The sequence below is a fragment of the Acinonyx jubatus genome, chromosome B2 (genome assembly GCF_027475565.1).
Source record: "Acinonyx jubatus isolate Ajub_Pintada_27869175 chromosome B2, VMU_Ajub_asm_v1.0, whole genome shotgun sequence".
Taxonomy (NCBI): Eukaryota; Metazoa; Chordata; class Mammalia; order Carnivora; family Felidae; genus Acinonyx; species Acinonyx jubatus.
In genome coordinates this window covers 6,815,441-6,832,625 of record NC_069385.1, presented here as the reverse complement: position 1 = coordinate 6,832,625, position 17,185 = coordinate 6,815,441, and the positions used below count along the sequence as shown (strand labels likewise).

Sequence of the window (17,185 nt, the reverse complement as noted above, 5' to 3'; positions counted from 1 at the left end):
ACAGGGTAGGACCAGTTTTTAGATTTAATGTCCTACTAGGAGCTGAATTTTAAAACATGTTTCTGGCGAGTTAAATCTTGGCTGTGTAAAACCTGGTTATTTTTTAGTTTGTATTGAGCTTTGTAAACTTAAGAACGGCAGAAAGAGGAAAAAAGTGCAGGAGTTCACTAGGCAACCTTAGAAGCAGAAAAGTGGGGATGATTTCTCTCTTTCTGCTCAATCATACCATGCTAATAATTTTTCTATTTTGTAAGTTTCAAACTTTACATTTTGAATTTTAAGAATAATACTACTGCAAAGTAAAATTCAGCAAGCAGAAATACTCTTTTCCCCAGGGTGGGCACCCAACGTCAGGGTGAGTTCCAAGAACCACATCCTGGTCAGAAATACACTACAAGTCTCACTCTGGTACTGCCCTGTCATCTTCATATGACAGAGTATCATTATTCCCGAGCTGAACTGAGGTATCCAAGAACGTTCTGAACCTCTCTGATGTCATTTCTATTGGAAATAGATAATATAGTCACTCTACCTTCAAGTGCTGTACTTTCTGTTCTCAGCTCAAGTTTTTGCTTTTTATTCAGTCCACTACTTTTTGTTCACATGTAAGACTATCAACTGATAACCTCGAGTGGATACCGATCAACTCACTACCGTAAGGACGTAGAGAGGACCACAAGGCTGGATGGCAGATGGGAACCTGCTGGTGCACATAAAATCTCAGGGTGTTCTGGCTCTCAAATAGTCCACTTTCTTTTCTTTAAGGGAGAGGAAAATATTTTACATGCAATGTAAACTCAAAGTGATGGGGTTTGCAGCTGATGGTCAAGAAAGAATTCTTGAAGATGTCTTTGGTGCAAAAAGGTGATTTTATTAAAGCACAGGGACAGGGCCCGTGAGCAGGAAGAGCTGCACTAGCGTCCTGACAGCTAACTCATTACATACCCTCATGTTGGGAGGGAGTCAGGGATCGAGTAAGTCTCTAAGGTATTTTGGAAGCAAAGTTTCCAGGACCTTGAGGGGCTAGCTGCTGTTAGGAAAACATTATTTATCACTGTTTAGTAAAACCTCAGTCATGAGACCCTTCAGATGTATACTGGGGGGCCATAAGTTTGGAGTATGATTGCTAGCATATGCCTTGGAGGAGTTAACATAAAGGAAGTTTCCAAAGGAATTTTTATATGTTAAAGTAGACTTACAGGATCTTGGGAGTCAGGATAATGTTAAGCTAAGATTCCCTTTTGCCCCAGCCAAGTGTCATCTTCAAGGCAGCTGAGCTCCTAGAGGGAGGTCACTCTGCCTGTTTCAAGGACTTGTCTACGGGCTGTAGGCAGTAAAGGAAATTTAATGTTTCATTTGCCTTAGCTTCCCACATCACCATGGCAAGCAGTTAAACCTCTTTCCTTTGTTCTCGGGTAGCCAGGAGTGTCCGAGGAACATCACACAGATCCCACCTGGTGGCAGAGAGGTGCTGTTAGCCTGTCCTCTGCCCTCAGCTTGCCCCCCACTCCCTTATCAAAAGGACACAAACTGTGTACCTGAATGAAATTTTCAGCCTAACATCTGGAAAGGAAGAACAGCGCTATCTTATATATATTTTGTACATATTATAACCACATATGTGGGCTCTGGAAGGGAGTGTCACTGAAAACCTCATCTTTTATTTCTGCATCTGTCAGCAGGCAGGACCACAAATGAGTGTTTTCTCAAATGGTACGATCGATTTATAAGCTGTGAAAAAGCACTGCTCCTACCTTTTGCAAGCTTTTAAAACCAGTCAGAGCCCTATAGATTACCTATTCCAATTCTTGGATTTTGTAAGCAACCTGAAGGCCCAAGAGATTATGTTATTTTTCTAAGGTCAAAAAGTTAGCTTAGTGGCACTGGAGACCCTTGAATATACATTATTATACACCTGTTGAGAACTATTGTTAAGAAGGTAGACGAAAGTGATGTCAATCTCTTTTTACACAAAAGTACATGTTTGTACAGCACAACAATAAATAAAATTTTTACCTTGCTACTAATTCTCTACAAACTCTTTCAAAGGACAGAGACAGAATGAATACTTCCTAACACATGCCCTGAGCCAGAATTACTTTAAAGCTACAACCAGACAAAGACAATATAAGAAAACTACAGACCATCTCTCTCCTGAGCAAAGATGCAAATATCCCCAGCAAAATATTCATGAATCAAATACAAAAAAGCATAAAAGATATATGCCATAGTCAAGTGGGACTGAACTCAGGTATGCAAACTGATTCAACATTCAAAAATAAATTCATGTAATCCAACACAAACTAAAACAGTTTAAACAACAGACTAAAAGAGATAAACCATATAATATCGGTAGATACAGAAAAAGTATTTGACAAAGTCCAACTCCCATTCATGATAAACACTGTCTGAAAACTAGGAATGGAAGGTAACTACCTGGTGAAGGTAAATGGATAGGGAAAGAAGACATGAAACCATGTGTGTTCACAGATGACATAATAATCTATGTAGAAAACCTGAAAGAACCCACAAAATAATTCCTGAAATAATAAGCAGTTATAGCAAGGTTGCAGGATACCAGCCTGATATGCAAAAGTCAATCACTTTCCCATATACCAGCAACGAATAAGTGGAATTTGAAATTAACCCTCTGGTTTTAATCTATTATGTTATCTATTAATTATGCCTAATTTGACTAATGATGTATGATTAAGGCACACACAAAAATAAATAAAAGAAACGTAAAATATAAATAGATACCCCAAATTTTTATTTTCAATTCTGTAATTAAATAACTTATTTCCAGGAAGATGTGATATTTCAAAACCAAAACCAAGGAAATATATTTAAATGTAAATTCACAGGTCAGGAAATGTCATATTAATAAAGGACACACTGATATTATGTATTGAGTGAGAAAGTAATTGCAGAGGCCAGTTTTTTTTTTTAGATTTTTTTTTCAAAAAATTTCATATTGAGAAAGTTTTGCACTTTTGTCTCACAATAGAAAATGCAAAAAAAAGAATGCAAACAAGCAAGGGAGAAATACTCAAACTTGCTAATAACAATTTTTAAAAAAATATTGGGGCTTCTGGGTGAATCAATCAGTTGAGCATCTGACTCTTGACTATGGCCCAGGGTTATGGGATCCAGCCCCACACCAGGCTCCATGCCCATGGGTGCGCGCGCGCACACGTGCACTCTCTCTCGCCCTCTGCCCCTCCCCCATTCACATGTGTGTCTGCGTGCATGCGCTCTTTCTCAAAAAAAATTTTTCTACTTAAAAAGTTTTTAAATTAAAAAAAATATTAATGACAAAATTAATGTTCTTTAGCAAATGGGCAAAAACTAAAAGTATTAACATTTAATAGTGTTGAAGATGCAGCAGGAAGCCGTCTCGAAGACAGGCAACCATAGTCTACAAGGGAAATAAACTTGGCAATATGCATCAGGCACCTTAAACATGTCCATGAACATTGACCTTTTGTTACCACTTCTACGATACTATTTTTAGATTCAAAACATGCAGTCAAGGATTTCTGGAAAAGGATATAAATTTAAATGTTAGTCTAATATATATTTTGAAAAATTTTTTTTAGAGACAGAGAGGGACAGAACATGAGAGGGGAAGGAGAGAGAGACACACACAGAATCTGAAGCAGGCTCCAGGCTCTGAGCTGTCAGTGCAGAGCCCAGTGAGGGGCTCGAACCAATGAGCTGTGAGATCATGACCTGAGCTGAAGTCGGACGCTTAAGCAATTGAGCCACCCAGGCACCACTTAACCTCATATTTTTAATTAGAAAAAATTCAGATCACCAGCAATAGAGAAATGGTGAAATATCAGCTACCTATTAAAAAAAATAAAAAAAAAAAAACGAAACCAAACTTGTTTCCATGGGATATTTCATAGCAGGGAAAATTTATCATGATGCAATGTAAATGGAAAAAAGCCAAACTATATATACAATGATTACATATAGCGCGTATGCACACACACACCGTGTATGTATGTGTGTGTGTGTGTGTGTGTGTATATATATATATATATATATATATATATATATATATGCTAATATTTAGGCTTAAGAATTTAAGATACTGGAAAGAATTAAACCCAAATCTTGCTAACCATGAGGGTAAACAACTAACATTTTTAGTTTTTTTTGTGTTTGTTTGTTTTTGTGAGTGAATCACTTCTAAATTAAAAAAGAAAGCATTAGCAGGAAAAAAAACCATAACAATCAGCAAAGTACAACATAAGGTACTCTTGTGTCCTCATGTAGGCTTTTATGACATCCCTATGCATGGAGCTTTCAGTATAAGAGGAGGGGGCCTCTTTCTTTATTTTACATACAGGGCATCCCCCTGCTGCCTTATACAAGAAGGGACCTCACCTAGTCAAGTGGTTGGTTATACACACACACACACACACACTTCAGTCTAACTGAAAACAGTAGCTTCTATTTATAAGATCACCCAAAAATAATACTAGGAAAGATTTTATTGCCACAGACGGTATTATTTTTCAGCAATTCTGTCCCTGCGCATCTGGGAAGTGGCTTTCTTCCCTGAATGGATGTTAGGAGCTGCTAATACAAAGCCGACAGCTCAGCGGCAGGCAAGCACAGAGAGCTATGCCCACAGTTAAGGGAACACGATCAACACCACATACCCAAATGCCATCTTTAACAACTTTAATGGAAGGTTTTTAAATACTGGCTGGTGGCTGCATTCTGACTTAGAGAGAAACATTTCTCCTTTGAAAAAGGGAGACATGATGTTAATTAATTGCCTGGTGCTTTCAGAGCAGTTGAGGACGCCCAGCCCCTTTCCTGAAAGACCAGAAGAATCAGCTGTTCTTGCATGTTGAAAACGTTAGCCATGTGCAATCATTCACCTTACCGAGGGATGTTGAAAAGCTGCATTTTAGGCAATATTGTGGAATTCTCTCTCACAGCAGAAACTAAAAATGCAGCAGCAAAAAAAAAAAAAAGTCACATTTTTCTCCCTTTTCTGGAAACAAGTGTGTCCAACTGAGGCTGTTAAGGATTTTAGGATTCTATTAGTCAACCTGTTTTGTTTACATTTATTAAAGGACAGAAGTATTATGTTTGAAGTATTAATAACCACTAATCACGAAATCCCAGAGTTTAAGGTAACTCTAAAAGGCCACCTAACACAGTCCCCAAGGCCAAAGAAGCAACCCTGAAATGCCGAGGGTATATATCTGTCTTTGCTTAAAAGTCTGCAATAAGCAGGATTCTTTGGCTTTATTCATGAATGCGTTTTGGCATTTCCCAGAAAGTTCTTCTTGATATCAGGGCTAAGACCCCGCTCTTGCAATTTGAGCTTCTAGACGACCGCAGAGAATAAGTACTAAAGCTAATTTCTTTTATTCTGTTCATTTGAATAACATAAAGTAAGAGACTCTACTCTCAGACATCAACTCTGTAGATTAAATAGGCGCAGAGTTTTCCACTCGGTCCTTGCCTCCCAAGCTATAATTCAAATCTAGTCATTATCCCTGTTTTCCCAACGAGGCATCTCCACACGTTCTTTCTTCCATTGTATTCACTGAGATTTCCCCAACTAGCTACATGCTTTTATTTGGGGCGTATGGATACATGCGAAGCCCCGACACACATACAGGCAAGTTACGTGGAAGAACAGAAGTGTATGAAAGAGACCTTTTTAAGATAAAATGTTGGGGCGCCTGGCTGGCTCAGTCAGAAGAGCATGCGACTCCTGATCTCGGGGTTTTGAGCTCGAGTCCCACATTGGCTGTAGAGATTGCTTCAAACAAAATGTTATGGATCATGTATTCCAGGAATAAATGGCGCTCATAAATTGTCATGGCATTCCTAACACTAGCTTCATGTTTTACTTCCGTTTAGAATTCACCGATATCAACCCATGTGTTTATTTTTTAAGATTACACTACTTTTAGACATAAGTCATCTCTTTTCTATCTTGGGATCCTATTTGACCACTGACCACACGAATGATTTGGCACTTTGAACAGTCTGAGAGTGAAATATACCCACGTTGGGCAAACGGCGTCGAAGCAAAGCAGACACTCCTCAAGAAGGAGAAACCACTGAGGAGGCTTATGTGAGAAGCCACCACGGGAAAGCAGCATGTGGAGGGTGACAGCGTCTTCAGATCCTTACCTGATGTCGGTACATGTTATGCAGGTGATGCCTCGACTGTTTGTTGTGATCAGGTTCAAAGCCACTGATGTTTCCTTGTCAGCGGTTGGGTGTGCTCCACATTTAAAGAAAAATTCCTGGAAGGATGAGAACTATGTCAGAAATCACAGACATGGAACTCAGCTGGCCATTTCCCCCTCTCTGGAAACATTTTCACATTAAACAAACTCTTTGGGCAAGAGAGGAAATCTATTATGAGGTATGAATTAGAAATAAGTCCACATCGAATCTTTGGAAGGAAACTAAATGCCCTTGTGCCACTACTCAACAATCCCCTTTTTAGGAGGGTCGAAGTGTCTGTGTTTGACTTCCTTTCCCCTGTTGGCCGTGGAGCTGGGGAAATGCTCCGTGACCCTGGTTTAGCAACGCCCTTCCATGATAAGTGAGTCTAATAGAAGAACCCAGTGTGAATGCAGGAGGAAGCTTGAAATGGTATCTCACAAATGAGGAAAGGGAGACGCCGAGCCAAGCAATGATTTGCCCAAAGTCAAACAATCAGAGGTGAAAGCAGGAAGTAACCAAGTTTCCTAAGGGGAAACCCAGTGAGTTTTCTACAGCACCACAATGCAGTTGGTCAGTCAGCAGCAAAGATGTGGTCCAGAGTAAGGAATCTAGGGAACAGTACTCTACATAAGAATGTGCATACACGCAGACTTACAGATTAGCAGAGTGTGACCCTCCCCAGACGCTCCCTGAACCTTTCTCTGCCGCCGAACAGGGTCCCAGAATTCCCTGGGAGGCTCCAGCCCCATGCCCCACACTAAGCAGAGGGAATGTTCCACACCTGTACTTCTCTTCTTAATTGGCTTCTCCAGCCTTGTCTTGCACACACTCCCTTAAGTTAGCTTTTCACATAGGTCACATTCTTTTGATTGCTTATATTCTCCCTTCTCAACCCAAATCTTTTTCTTTTTCTTCATTTCTTCCTCTTGTTATGTCTCTGTTTCTTCACACGCCCCTTTACCCTTCATACGCTGGGGTGTTGAGCACAGTAACCACTCTGCCTCTTGCCTAACAGTCTTTGCACTCCCATGATAATCGCATCCATGAAGTTCAGTTTTCTGCTACAGCCAAAATTCAATACAGGTGCATCTCTGGATAACAGAAGGACACTTGTCCACCTCATATTCCCCGCTTCCCCCAACTCCATTTGAGTATAACTACTTGGAATATGGGAAGTATCTCCTTTTAAACACTAGACTTTGCCTTTGGTTAAAGCTCCACATATTAAGTGCTTTTGGCTTCGTGGGACTTTGGGGGTGTTTGTTGTACTCCTCACTCTGCATTGTAGCCTGAGAGCACCCACGGACACCATGCAGATGAATATATGTGGCTGTGTTCTAATACAACTTTATTTACAAAAACACTTAGGAAATGGGATTTTGTCCACAGACCGCTGATGGTCCACCCCTGAGGTATTGTGGAATACCTTACTCATATTTGCATCTTAACAGTGTCCAGTATAGGACAGGCATCGGATAGATTTTCCTAAATAAAAAAAAAAATCGACAGCTTTATTAACAAAATCCTATCATCATCCCTTTACACATTTGGCAGCACCGCCCTTAATTTGTTCTTTCCCTACTTGTAACCCAACTGGCTCCTTCTCCTCTGACCTGAGATACAGTGAGCAACACCTGTGGCTTCCAACGCTGGTGTGCACCGGAGACACCTGCTGGGCTAGAAATTGCTGGACCCAACGCCAGGTTTCTCTAATTCGGGAGTTCTGAGTCAGGGCCAATGATTTGCACTTCTCACATGCTGGCAGGTTATGCTTTTACTGTCGCCCTGGGAGCCGCACACTTGAGAAACACTGAGTTATACTGACATCAGTGGCAAAGGGAGTAAACTCTGTTTCTTCTCTCAGAAGACGACAGCTGAAACATACCTCACTTACCACATCGGGAAGTGATGCCATGTCTCTGGTAATATGTGTTACTCTCCAAAAATCTGAAGGGTGCCACTGTACAGAGAAGTGTCCCAAAGCCAGCTGTCTGGAGCCCAGGCTCTTCTGAATTGCAAGGGTCTTACCAGCCCCAGACGGTGTAACTGCTAGTTAACCAGAACCTATGCTATCTGGGGCGAGTGGCCTATTAGTCCTCCTTCCTGCAGTCTTCAGGCCCACAGATGACGGTGTGACAACAGTCTTGCTATAATAGATGGCGTGTCCAGTGCTTCTGATGAGCGCCTGTTTAGGTATGTCCTTGGCATCATGTCTATGAGCCCTTGTCTTTCCTTGGAGCAGCATGGACATCATACTGATTGGTCCCTTTTTTTTAAAAACATGGAATGCTACCCTTTTCACACAACCTTTTGAAATTTTACAAATCCTTCAGAGGTCAGTTCAAGGATATTAAGAAAAAGCTTTAAAGCAATTCCTGACTGCCTAAACAAAAAGTGTGGAGGGCATGACTGGCCCTTATGAAATACACTGAGTTAGCTGCAAGTACTTTTTGTGGACATGAAAAAAAAATCCCGCTCATAACACAAAATAATTCCTCCAAAACAGCTGAGTTGGCTGGACTATTGAGAAGGTATTTCATATACAGATAAATAGATAGTATTTGTATCTTTCTTCTTAGCTTGCAAAAAACTACTGGTAGATGTTCAGCTAACAAATCACAAACTGTTCTAATACCAGATAGAAGTCAGCCAGATAAAAGCCAAAATCCTTTTTATTGAGGGGAAGGGAAGGGATGTTTGTAGATAACAGTATAAAAAGTTATAGGTATTTGGAAAATTCCAGTGTTTCACATGGGGTGATAAAACGAAAATACGAATTATCAACTCTGTGTATTAAATATATATGTCACATTTGTGAATTTCAGCACTCTCTCCACCAATTTTTATGAAAGGAGGCTCTTCTGTAGTACTAGAGTAATTGGCAAGAATGGTGGAGGGTCTGAGACTTCACCCTGCTTGCAAGTTAACAGGTTAATATGCTACAGTCTCATGGATGCTGGCAGAAGACACAAGACTCCTGGGTCAGAGACAAAGGACTGCGTAACTCAGAGCCCAGGCAGAATGAAATGTGGACGTCATGACCATGCCATTCCCCCTGCTCCCCAACAACTATGGGATGAAGCAGATGAACTAAGCTACATGCTACACCTGTGGTGGGTATGCACCACAGCTGAGGACTCTGAACCCTGGGAACCCAGATCTTCAATAAGCAGCTGTAGGCAAACCTTCCTTTTGTCCTCAAGGGGGATACTGTCTTCATGATACTGGATAATAAGCAGATCTGCTCTATGATCTCCTTAAAACGATCATCCAGAACAAAAGGGTAGAGTAGGCACCTCCCTTAAAACACGCAGAAACACAGGAGAATCCTAGAGAACTCTCTCCCAATATTAGTGACACCTCTTCTGGCAGACTAATCACTAGCATGATCTGGTGGTTTCCTGTCCTATGTAATCAGTGAGCTAGGATGTTGGTAGTCTTTTGATATTTTCAGTCTGCATGCAAAACACACAACTAGTAAAGCAAAGCTTTACTAAAAAGTAAAGAAACAGAAGAAGCTTGCAAAAATTTCTACCTTGGGTACCTCAGCTTGCTTATAGAGGGTTGTCAATTCAATACAGCTGCATGATTCTTTTGGAGTAGCTGTGAATTTTGCCTTTCTGTGTTTTATTTCTCTCGATTGCTCAGGGTTAAAAAAAATCATGGGAGCCAAAGCCAGAAAAGTCATCTGGCTAGACTCCACATAGCATGTTCAGAAAGCTGACTCCACTGTGGTGAGATGCAGTCATCAGGGGGATGACACCATCTCCATCCCAACATGGGGCCCAGGAAACACTGCAAGCTGGAGTGAGTGACAGCAGTTATGCTCCAGGGCTGTCTGCTTGACATGGCCTTACTCTAGTTTCAGTAGGTGCTGGGTTTGACCAGCAAAATAAATTCCGTGTCACTAGGGAAACAGACCCCTGTGGGTGCAGCAGGGAAACGTCCTCCTTCGTGAAGGAGGACATTCATCAATCCTAGTGAAGGCAATATGGCTCCCTTCAGTGTGGATGAAGAAAGATTCCCTAAGGGGCCCACCCCATATTTTACAAATACCAGCTCAAGATAAATCAGCTACAAAAATAAACAAAGCAAACCAAACCAAAACAAACAAACAAAACAACCAAGTCCTGAAAAATTAAATGAATTCTTCCACCTAATCAGGAACTACAGTTCCCATGGGATGGCTCATTTCGTTTGGATCCACAGACTCAATTCCGGGAAGCCATAATTAATTAGCAAGAAGCTAAAATGTATGACAGTAATTGGCCAGGTTTTTTTTTTTTTTCTGTGTTTTCAATGATAGTGTAAACTATTAAAAAAAAAAAAAAACTGAACCCAGAATAAGACCTTGAAAATGAGCTTGGTTATAATATTATAACCATGTTAAATGCTATGCATTTTCCACCTTATTAGTACTAAACAGAAAATCTAAACTCCAGCACAGTTATATTCTTTAAGTTCACAGAAATGTATTTGCATTTTTACCATTTCTGTGGACAAGGCTATGATTCTTTCCTTCTGCTCTCACTGAGTTCTTGTATTTTATCATAACTCATCTATCTTTCACTTCAGGCCATGGAGGCCTGACCCTCTAATCAAATCAGACCCATAAAAACCAAGAGTGTACATCAAAGGAAGACCTGTAAACATTTCAGTTCAGCTGCTGGTGGCATTCCCAAAAGCCACCCTCCTCTTAACTCCACTCTGCCACCTGACTCCTGACTCATTACCAGTGTCTCTCACAAAGAGGGACATGGTAAGAAGTATGGAAACAAATAAGGCAGTGAAATCTGAAAGTAGATTTTTACCAAGAACCCACCTGTGTAAGAACTTACAGGATCAGAATCTAATTAGTCAACTCCAAACATAAATTAAAGTGTTCCAAATTTCTATAAAAAGAGCTAACAAACAACTACCTGGAAAGCCTCGCATGTCCCAACCGCAAGCTAGTTCCACAAACCTGAAAAAATAGCAAGGAGACCCACATCTTCCTCTTCATTTATGAATCTTCTAACGGCTTTTATTGAACCTCCTAGAGTTAATGAGTTTTATAGATACTGCTTAACCATAATGTTTTCCAGATAGAATATTTGTCTTGACTTTACAAAGAGTTAAATTCGATGTTAGTCTCTAAATCTTTCTTAATTAATATGCTCCAAAGAAAGCACACCTTTTTCTCTGTTTTTAAAGTTTATTTTTATTTATTTTGAGAGAGAGATAGAGAGCAAGCAGGCGAGAGCCCCAGCGGGCTCTGCTCTACCAGCACAGAGCCCGATGCAGGGCTCGAACTCACAAATCGTGAGATCATGACCTGAGCTGAAGTCAAGAACTTAACCCACAGAGCCACCCAGGCACCCCACACCTTTCTCTTGATAAAATAAAAGGGACACACGATTTTCACTGGAAGGTTGTGGTACGTGGTTTGTACTGAACAAGTAACTGGCCATCTGCATGGGTCAGAGTCAAGTTAGGGAAACAGGACCCACGCCAGGCAGTTCAGCTGAGGGAATTTTTTTTTTTTAATTTTTTTTTTCAACGTTTATTTATTTTTGGGACACAGAGAGACAGAGCATGAACAGGGGAGGGGCAGAGAGAGGGAGACATAGAATCGGAAACAGGCTCCAGTCTCCGAGCCATCAGCCCAGAGCCTGACGCGGGGCTCGAACTCACGGACCGCGAGATCGTGACCTGGCTGAAGCCGGACGCTTAACCGACTGCGCCACCCAGGCGCCCCAAGCTGAGGGTATTTAATGCTAAGGTGTAGTCACAAAGGTGGTGGAAGCCACATAGGGCAGGAAGCCACCCTGAGATCAGCAGCTTTTGGGCTCCAGTCACCAGAGTGGGAAGAGTTGGTTGGGAGGTCTGCTGGGAGCTGGGAGGGTGAACGAGAGGCGGCCACTATCAGAAAAATGCTTCTGGAAGAGAAAGCAAGGAACATCCTGGCCTCTGCCTTCTCTCTGACCTCCCAGCTCCCTCCAGGCCTCTCCTGGGCAGAGCCAGCCTGAAGCAAGGGAATCTGGGAGCTGGCACTGGCCATGACCAGCTCGATATACCACACAGGGCAGGGCAGGGCAGGGGGTTCTAGAAACAAGCAGCAGGCGACCGGTGCACCTTCGAAAGGCAGAGCCAGTCTGTCAAGTCCCGGTTCTTTGCCTTTCACTGTCTGTTGGTGGTGGCACTTTCTAATCAGCCTCCACAAAAGAAACAAAGATACATTCAGCTATGGCTCTGGAAAGTGTATTAAACATACACAAATATTTATATACCATTTGTGGATGGAGTTCAAACTCAAACCTGTGAAAAGATGAACCACCCAAATTTTCAAGTAAGAGGGACCGAGGACATAAGGCTACTGTTACGATTTATGAGAAAACTGGTAATGAGCATCTTACATCCCTCTCTGTCGAAGGGTCCTCATGCTTCCCAAGTTACCAGAGACGACCTGTCACTTAGAATCAATCTAAGTGTCTCCCATGGAACTAAAACTTCTATCAATAGCCAGCAACGAACAGACATCCTCACTTCAGGCTCTAACAGTTCCTCGTTTGGTTGGATGCAGATTCTTTTTTTTTTTTTTTTTTAATTTTTTTTAACGTTTATTTATTTTTGAGAGAGAGAGAGACAGAGCATGAATGGGGGAGGGTCAGAGAGAGAGGGAGACACAGAATCTGAAGCAGGCTCCAGGCTCTGAGCTGTCAGCACAGAGCCCGACGCGGGGCTCGAACTCGCGGACCGCGAGATCATGACCTGAGCTGAAGTCGGCCGCTTAACCGACTGAGCCACCCAGGCGCCCCTGAATGCAGATTCTTTTGTAAGAAATGACTGATGCTTTTAGGTCTTAATATCCATTTACTATCCATTATTCATATTAATATTATACCTTTAGTTTTCTCTAAGCTAAAATCTGACAAACAGCATATAATTCCCATATTCTGCACCCGCTCCATAAGGAAAGCCTGTAACTGAGCGATGCCAAAGCCTGTTCACCTGGTGACTTAGAGCATCCGAGCCTTCGTGCCGATGTCTTAGACTCACTTGCGGTCCGGATACAAACTAACTGTACAACTTGTTTGATCGCCTAATACTTGCACACTTTGCTAATTTACCAACGGTAGGTATAAAGTTGGGTTACACCCAGGTAAACAAATAGAATCTCAAAAGCTACTGAGTCTGTTGTCATGGGCAAATTTGTTTTCTCTTAATAAGGTGCCAACAAAGCCTCTAGATGGTGTGCAAACTTTATCAGGACAAAGAAAATCAATACACTCCCATAAAAAGGAAAACCACACTGGATCTTTGCTGAGGACGGTTGCTGCCAGGTCCGCACCGTGACCACTGCCAAAGCCTTAAGGAAGGCTGCATGCTTCCTCCACGGCCCTGCATCGATTAACAACAAATGCACACATTATATGCACATGGTACATGTACATCCACATGGTATATGCACATAGCTTGGTACACGCATATGCCAAGCTAGCCCGTGCTAAGCAGCAGAAAGAAAGCCTTCGACGTTAAGCCAGCAAGCACATGGCTCTCCACTTTCACCTTTGGTCAGGTCCGTAGTATTTCTGCTGTCCTACCACTGCAGCTATTATCAAATTTCAAAAGTATTTTAAAATTTGTACCTTATTACCAAAGTTAAAAGTATAAACTGGGTCCATTCCCTAGGCCAGTGTATAAGAAATAATAAAAATAAAGATGAAATTCTAAAATCCAAAAGGCTCTGGAAACACAAAGCCTTTTGTCCTCATTTGTCCTCGAAATGTTGCCACAAGTAAAATTTAATGGCGAGACTGGACGTGAACTGGCTTGGCATGATCTCTGGCCCGTATTTGTCCAACTCAGTGTGACTGTCCCCACTTTGTACGGCAATGTCTTTGTTTTCCTTTTTAAATGAGAAGGTGTAGACATGCAGTCCTGGAGCTATTTCAGAGTTAAAATGTATCAATTGCATAACCTTCCTAAAATCAAAAAGTTTCTGAATTTAAAACACTTCAGACTTCAGGGTAGTAGATAGGCGATTACTATTCTACACCTAAACTTTTTAAAATTCTTACTAATCCAACAGAATGATCCTCGAAGTGCTAGATACAGTCCTCTACGTGAATCACTGCAATGGTAGTTTTGATTCAGTCCGAAAGAACAGTTCAAGCCTACTTCAAATATATACATAAATAGACCCTTGCATACTTCTCACCTTTCCCTGTGACGCCAGATCTAAACAATTACAGATGTTAGGGCTACATGCCTTCAAGACATGCCTTCTTCTTCCATGCCTGGATCGGAAGTTCTTCCACTGTCCAGAAGTTTATTCTATTGTAACATGCCCGGTCACCATGCATTAGTTATTATTTTAAGACTAAAAGTGGGTTGTAAAAGAAAGCACATCAAATGAATCCTGAAAAGAGTAAACTACGAGGTTCAAAGTCATTGTGCATGCTTATAGAATGCGTAAGTTTGGGGGCGCCTGGGTGGCTCCGTGGGTTAAGCACCGGACTTCGGCTCAAGTCATGATCTCGTGGTTCGTGGGTTCGAGCCCTGTGTCAGGCTCTGTGCTGACAGCTCAGAGCCTGGAGCCTGCTTCGGATTCTGTGTCTACCTCCCTCTCTCTTTCTGCCCTTCTCCCGCTTGCCCTCTGTCTCTCAAAAATAAATAAACATTAAACAAATGCATGAGCTTGTACAGATGGCTTTGTTCAGACAAGAAAATAAAACAGTCTCAGAACAACAAAGAATGGAACTCATCAATACAGAGAACAGATTGGCAGTTACCAGAGGTGGGGGAGGGATGGGATGGGGTGGGGGCGTGGGTGAAATGGGTGAAGGTGATTAAATAGAACAAATTTACATTTATAAAATAAACAAAGCAACAGAAGATGATCCTCATTCCCAGTGGGTAATCACTCAGTCATGCTCAGATCATTGTACCTCCCTTTCTCTTCACTAGTCCAGGGTGCACAGATGGCCAGCTCAGTCAGAACACACAAATTCCCCTACTGTGAACACAGAGAGAGAACCTGTCTGAGAATCAAGCCAATGTTCAGAAGAGAACAGAAACAAGAGACAGAAAGGCAGAGTTCCAGCCACAGCATTTGTGACCTGGATCCAGCTATGCCTGTTTCCCTGGTTACTTAAGTTACCATATCTGCCCTAAGTAATAGCCAAGCTCCCAGGGATTATTTTCCCCCAATGTTTACTCATAGAAAGAAAGAAAGAAAGAAAGAAAGAAAGAAAGAAAGAAAGAAAGAAAGAAAGGAAGGAAGGAAGGAAGGAAGGAAGGAAGGAAGGAAGGAAGGAAGGAAGGAAGGAAGAAGGAAGGAAGGAAGGAAGGAAGGAAGGAAGGAAGGAAGGAAGGAAGGAAGGAAGGAGAGAGAAAGAAAGAAGTGTGATATTTTGTCCCTGCCCAATCCTGACCAGGGGCTGGAGATACAGAGGTAAACAAAATCCCTGAGGGAATCCAGAAGCCTGGAGGAGAAAGACACTTTAACAAACATTTGCACACACACACACACACACACACACACACACACACACACACACACACAAAGTGGTAAATGCCGTAGAGATGCCTGAGCACTGAGCTGCGGGGGCAAGAGAGGGATGGTGACCAGTTTAGGGGAGAATGAGAAGGTTTTGCTTTTGAGGAGATACCTGAACTGGGTTTTACAAGGTCAGGGTTTGCCAGGTGAAGGCAGGGAAGTGAGTGCAGGAACAGAGGTGAGCACAGGGAGGCCAGACTCACAGGGGTGGAGGGAGCTTGGGCATGTGAGTAATGGGAAATCTGTGATTCTTCCTGCACATAAACATTGATCCGAGCCCTCCATACTGCTTCTTATGCTTTGAAAGCCTGGAAATGTTCTTGTTAGTAGACTCTGTCAGTCTCCCCACCAAAAAGGACTAAGCTGTGACACAAAGAATATGCACTATGACTAGCTCTCTGTCACCAATTTTCAAAGATTCCCCCCTTCAAAACAGGTTTTTGATTTTTTTTTTAAACTTAGCAGGGCATAGAAACCTCCGAGATAAATTTCCACATTATCTTTCAGACTGGAACACAGAATTCTTTTTTTTCTTTATTATCTTGAGAAGGCTTTCAGTCCAAGGGTTGTGCCCTAGATAAGGTATCACTGGAGAATTTTGACAGCAAATGCCTTGACCATGGCTGTTAATGTTTCTCATCTTGTGCAAAATCATCTTGCTCTTAGCACCCATTAAAGGTCCCTGACTCCAACCTTTCTGGAACATAGGAACAGCTGCCTTAGTTGTATTTATTCCATAGGGTATGGGCTCCCTGAATGCGAGTTGAGAGGCCCCTATGGCCAGAGGACACATTCACAACATTTAACTTATTCCCAGGAATTCCTGGCTGGCTCGGGAGAATCTGGTTAATGATTTGCACAGAACCACAGTCATTCATTCTCCAGATCTGACGTTCCTTTGACTAGCTGTTCCAGTGTGGTCCTCACGTTCCTTGGACTTCCATCACCTTTGCATTAATGTCTGGCAATGTAACTTCCCTCCAACCACAAGGCAACAGTAGTTACTTATGTGATATCATCGGCTCAGTATCCAAGTTGAATACATCTTCTGAAATTTTGCAGCCTAGCCAGACTATGAAAGACAATATTCATTATTCTAGCTGTTCTTTAATTCCTTTGCAAGCTAAAGGCTTCATAAGCTCTCATAATGTGTCAGCTTGAGAGAACATAAAGGCATCACAGCCTTTGCTAGTTTCATTATTCGGGCAAAGCCTTCCAGCTTCTGCTCTCAGATGAACAAAATAAGATGTTACAACATTTTTCTGTTAACAGAGCTTTTCTTCTTATAGCCTTTCCACCACCAGCACCACTGATTACATTAGTTGGGACCCCTAGGAGAGGGCACAGAAACAAATATCCGTTAGCTGGAAATAATTTGCAAGAAATGGAGGGGCAGGGTCATAATTTTGAAAATTTGCAGTGACTCAACAC

General features: G+C 41.9%; 1 protein-coding gene across 2 annotated transcripts in view; it reads right to left on the bottom strand.

The window, feature by feature from the left end:
• PRKN (parkin RBR E3 ubiquitin protein ligase) overlaps positions 1-17,185 on the bottom strand; it is a 1,330,206-nt gene that overhangs the window by 587,468 nt on the left and 725,553 nt on the right. For both annotated transcript variants that reach the window (XM_015083244.3, XM_053223338.1), the window contains exon 6: positions 6,172-6,287. In XM_015083244.3, coding sequence (XP_014938730.3) covers positions 6,172-6,287 — 116 coding nt within the window. The remainder of the gene's footprint in view (positions 1-6,171; positions 6,288-17,185) is intronic.